This window comes from Elephantulus edwardii, unplaced genomic scaffold (assembly GCF_000299155.1).
Source record: "Elephantulus edwardii isolate Elephantulus edwardi_28Jun2011 unplaced genomic scaffold, EleEdw1.0 scaffold00072, whole genome shotgun sequence".
In the NCBI taxonomy this organism is placed as follows: domain Eukaryota; kingdom Metazoa; phylum Chordata; class Mammalia; order Macroscelidea; family Macroscelididae; genus Elephantulus; species Elephantulus edwardii.
This window is the reverse complement of record NW_006399822.1, coordinates 6,289,282-6,292,943: the sequence shown is the minus strand read 5'-3', so window position 1 is coordinate 6,292,943 and position 3,662 is coordinate 6,289,282. Positions and strand designations below refer to the sequence as shown.

At 44.1% G+C, this 3,662-nt stretch overlaps 1 protein-coding gene across 1 annotated transcript in view; it reads right to left on the bottom strand.

Annotated features, from left to right (window-relative positions):
* CDYL2 (chromodomain protein, Y-like 2) overlaps nucleotides 1-2,543 on the bottom strand; it is a 60,923-nt gene extending 58,380 nt beyond the window's left edge. The window contains exon 1 of the mRNA XM_006888887.1: nucleotides 2,532-2,543. Within this exon, the coding sequence (XP_006888949.1) occupies nucleotides 2,532-2,543 (12 nt within the window). The remainder of the gene's footprint in view (nucleotides 1-2,531) is intronic.
* Nucleotides 2,544-3,662: the final 1,119 nt, after the last annotated feature.

Below are 3,662 nucleotides of genomic sequence, written 5' to 3'. Positions count from 1 at the left end.
CAGTCGGGGAGGCAGAAGGAGGGTCTGTGGGACCTATGGTCTGGGATGGATCTGAGTAGGCTCTGGTTAGGGGCTTCCTGGTTGGCCTGAGTCTCTGAGCCCTGTGCTCCCCCAGGCAGGACCCGTCTTCCCCACCATCAGTTCCCAGTGGGAGAGAGGAAAGCTTGGGGCGGCAGGGTTCCTGCCCTGTAAGCCCAGACCAGACAATAGGGGGTTGGGGTCCCAATGAGGCGAGAGCCCAGATCCCAGGGGGCAAGGATGAGCATCAATGGATGCCCTGTATCTACCTGACCAAGAGGCTGTGGTGTGTCAGATCTATCTCTATCCCCAGTACTATGAGGGTCTGAATAAGAGCAGACTCTAGCGGTGTTCTAGCTGATTTCACACTGTGACAGACGTCTAACAGACAGTTAACTGGGGGGCATGGTGGTCTATGAATTCCCACCTGCAACTCCATCACCCTGGGCCACCTCACCTTGGCAAGGTCTAGCTATTGCACTTTCTACATGAGGCTCCGTTTGATGCTAAAACACACACAACTTTAAATTTTAACAACCAAACAAGGGAAACCTTGTACTCAAATGCTCTTGAAGACGTTCCTTCAGCCTCTATTGTTTAAAATGTCCTCTTTGGAAAGTGACATCAAACAGGCCAGAAAGATAAATGTTTCAGGAGAAAATTCTCAAAATTCAGATGTTTACATGATGTCACTCTGAGTGTGAGACCCAATGCTGAAGCCATAAACCTATCCAGGTTTATTAAATCCTTTTTATACCAAAAGCATTCCTGTTTCTAAGAGAAAGGCAAAGCCCAGAATCAATTTTAAAATAACTGACTCTCAAAGTCAAGAGAAGGGTGCTTAGCACAATGTTAAAGGCTCATCATTCAAGGGAGCTATGATACAACCAGCAGTCCTTGTGGTACAGTGGTTAAGAACTTAGCTGCTTCTCAATAGGTTGGTGGTTCAAAGCTATCAACCACTCCTCAAGAGAAGGAAGCAGTCGTCTGCCCTGTAAGGCTCTGTAGCCTTGGCACCCCTCTGGGGCAGTTCTACTCTGTCCAGCAGTGTCATTAAGAACTTGGAAGGACGCTGAGGAAGGGAGTTTAGCAGGTTTGATAATACAACCAAGAAGTAGGTAGTGTGAACCCACCAGTCACTCCACGGAAGAAAGATCAAGTAGTCTAAAGATCATAGACTCCAGGTTGTGAACACAATGTGAATGAAAGACTGTGTGAAACACAGTGTATGCTAACTTTGTAAGGAAACCATTATAAAATAAAAATCATTTTAAAACAACCAACCAAACCACCTCAGGGCAGTGCTACCCTGACCTCTGAGGTCTCTATGAGCCTCTGTTTGAATCAACTCAACAGCATTGGGTGCACACACTGTTTCCTCTCCAGTCACCAACAGAAGTCCATGCAAACTCATCGATGACTCTTAAACTACAACTTGTTTTGTTTTCTCTCTCCAACAAAGTACTTGCTAGGGAGGCAAAATTCACCGTACACTAGTCTAGGAAGCAACAAAAGATCAATCAATCCAATAGCAAATGATCAAACTCACAGGGCAGGGCAAGGAGCTCTCCTGTCCATCCCTGGTGCCCCATGGGAAGGCTGAGGAGGAGGGGAGGAGGAGGGAGAAATCCAGGAATGGGACAGAACACTAGGACGAAACTCACATCTACCCAGCAGGGGCTAGGGAATCCAGATTCACTACCTTTATTTTTTTTTTCTTGTGAAAGTTTACAAAGCATTTTTTTTAATCATTCCTACAAATTTTGTTTGTTCCCTAACATCAACTACAATGCAGTTTCTGATCAACCAATCATTGTACAGTACCATTCTCTTGAACCATTTTAGGAAGTGTTTAACATCTATTCATTAGTGCTCTTGGTGGCTTAATGGTGAGAAACTGCACTGCAATCCCAAAGACACACAGTTCAAATCCACCAACTGCTCCGTGGAAGAAGGGCAGTCTCCTCCTGTGCAATTAAATTACCTCTGAAAAAAAAAAAATTACCTCTGAAAACCCGCTGGAGGATCAGCTATGGGTCAGTTCTGACTCAGATACACAATAACAACATCTATTAATTCCTTTTCTTCCCCTATTTCCTCTTCCCCTTCCTGGTTACCATCATAGATAGATTCTCTTTGTATGCAAATCTTTCTTTACCTTTTTACAGTCGCGGTTTTACGAAGTATTTGTTATTTTATGACTGACTTCTTTTACTCGGCATAATGTCCTCTAGACTAACCCTTGCTATGTTACGTTTCACAAATTCTTCACTGTTTTTCAGTGCCGCATAGTACTCTACTGAGTGATTGTATCTTCTATCCATGCATTCATCGATGGGACCTTGAGTTGCTTCCACCTCTTAGCTATTGGGGATAATGATGGAATATACGTCCTGGTGGTGTTTTTATTAGGCGTCACTGAGTTGACAATTCACAGCAACCCTCTGAACCACAGATCTGAACCCTGCTGTATCCTGCACCGTCCTCATGACGTCTGTAATGCTAAAACCCACGGGGGTCGTCATGACGTCAATCCCCAAAGACTGGTATCTTCTGCCAATATGTCAAAACTCTGTGAGACAAAGTTTTACCATCTTTGCCTCTAAAGAGCGCCCTATTTTCACTTCCTCCAAGACAGATGTGTTTGTTCTTTCGGCACTCCATGGGATATTCAATAAGCTCCCAACATCACAGGTCAAAGGCAGCAATTCTTTGGTTTCCTTATTCAGCGTCCAACTTCCAGATGCCTAGGCATGCTTATCTGTGCACGCTTTACTTCCACTTCTGTAGCGTGTACTCCTAGCAGTGAAACTGCTGGATCACATGGTACTTGTTATCCGGCTACGCTCTCACTCTTCCCTCAGGATGACGTCCAGAGAGGATGTCCTTCAAAGAGAAAACGCAACCTATCCCTTTCAACTACCCAGAGAATAAGCGTTCTCAACAGGCAATCAGTAAATATTAGCTGGTAGTCAGAGTTCCTTTAACAAATAACCCCAAATAGATAAATAAAAGACTTTCTCCTTTATAAACAGAAAGGACAGGGAACTCCTCTTGGAGCTCAAATCGTTCCAGGTTCCAAAGGACGGAGAGAGAGCAGACACGAACCCGTCAAGGATGGACTCTTAATTACCAAGTAAAATTGATGGAATCCTTGTTTGTTCAAAAGAAAGAGGATACAATTATATATCCATGTTCCTATTTTTATGTACAAAGATAAAAAAAATGCTCTTCAGGCAACACGGTTCCAGGTTGCAAATTGAATAGAAGCTTAAGATGCTATCAAACAAGAGGAAACACACAGAGAAAAAGGCACAGCTGGTTCTGAGAAGGCCTGTTTTGAAAGCGCTTGTTTTCAAAACATAAATTTGTACCCAATGTGACTGATCTGTGAGGGAACATCTGAGCCCAAGGCCAATACTGCATTTCCTTGTACACAATTTTGATCATGAATAACAGCTGTTTTAGACTGTCAGCTCTTGTCGAACTGGCCCTCACGTCAAGACAGCTTCACACAGAAAAGCTACCCAGTCTCATGTCTGCCTCCTGGCTGAGTGTGGATCGATACTGTTTCACTGGCTGATCACCAGGCCTTTCTTCCTAGTCTGTCTTGGTTTAGAAGCTCTGCTGAAACCACTTCGGTA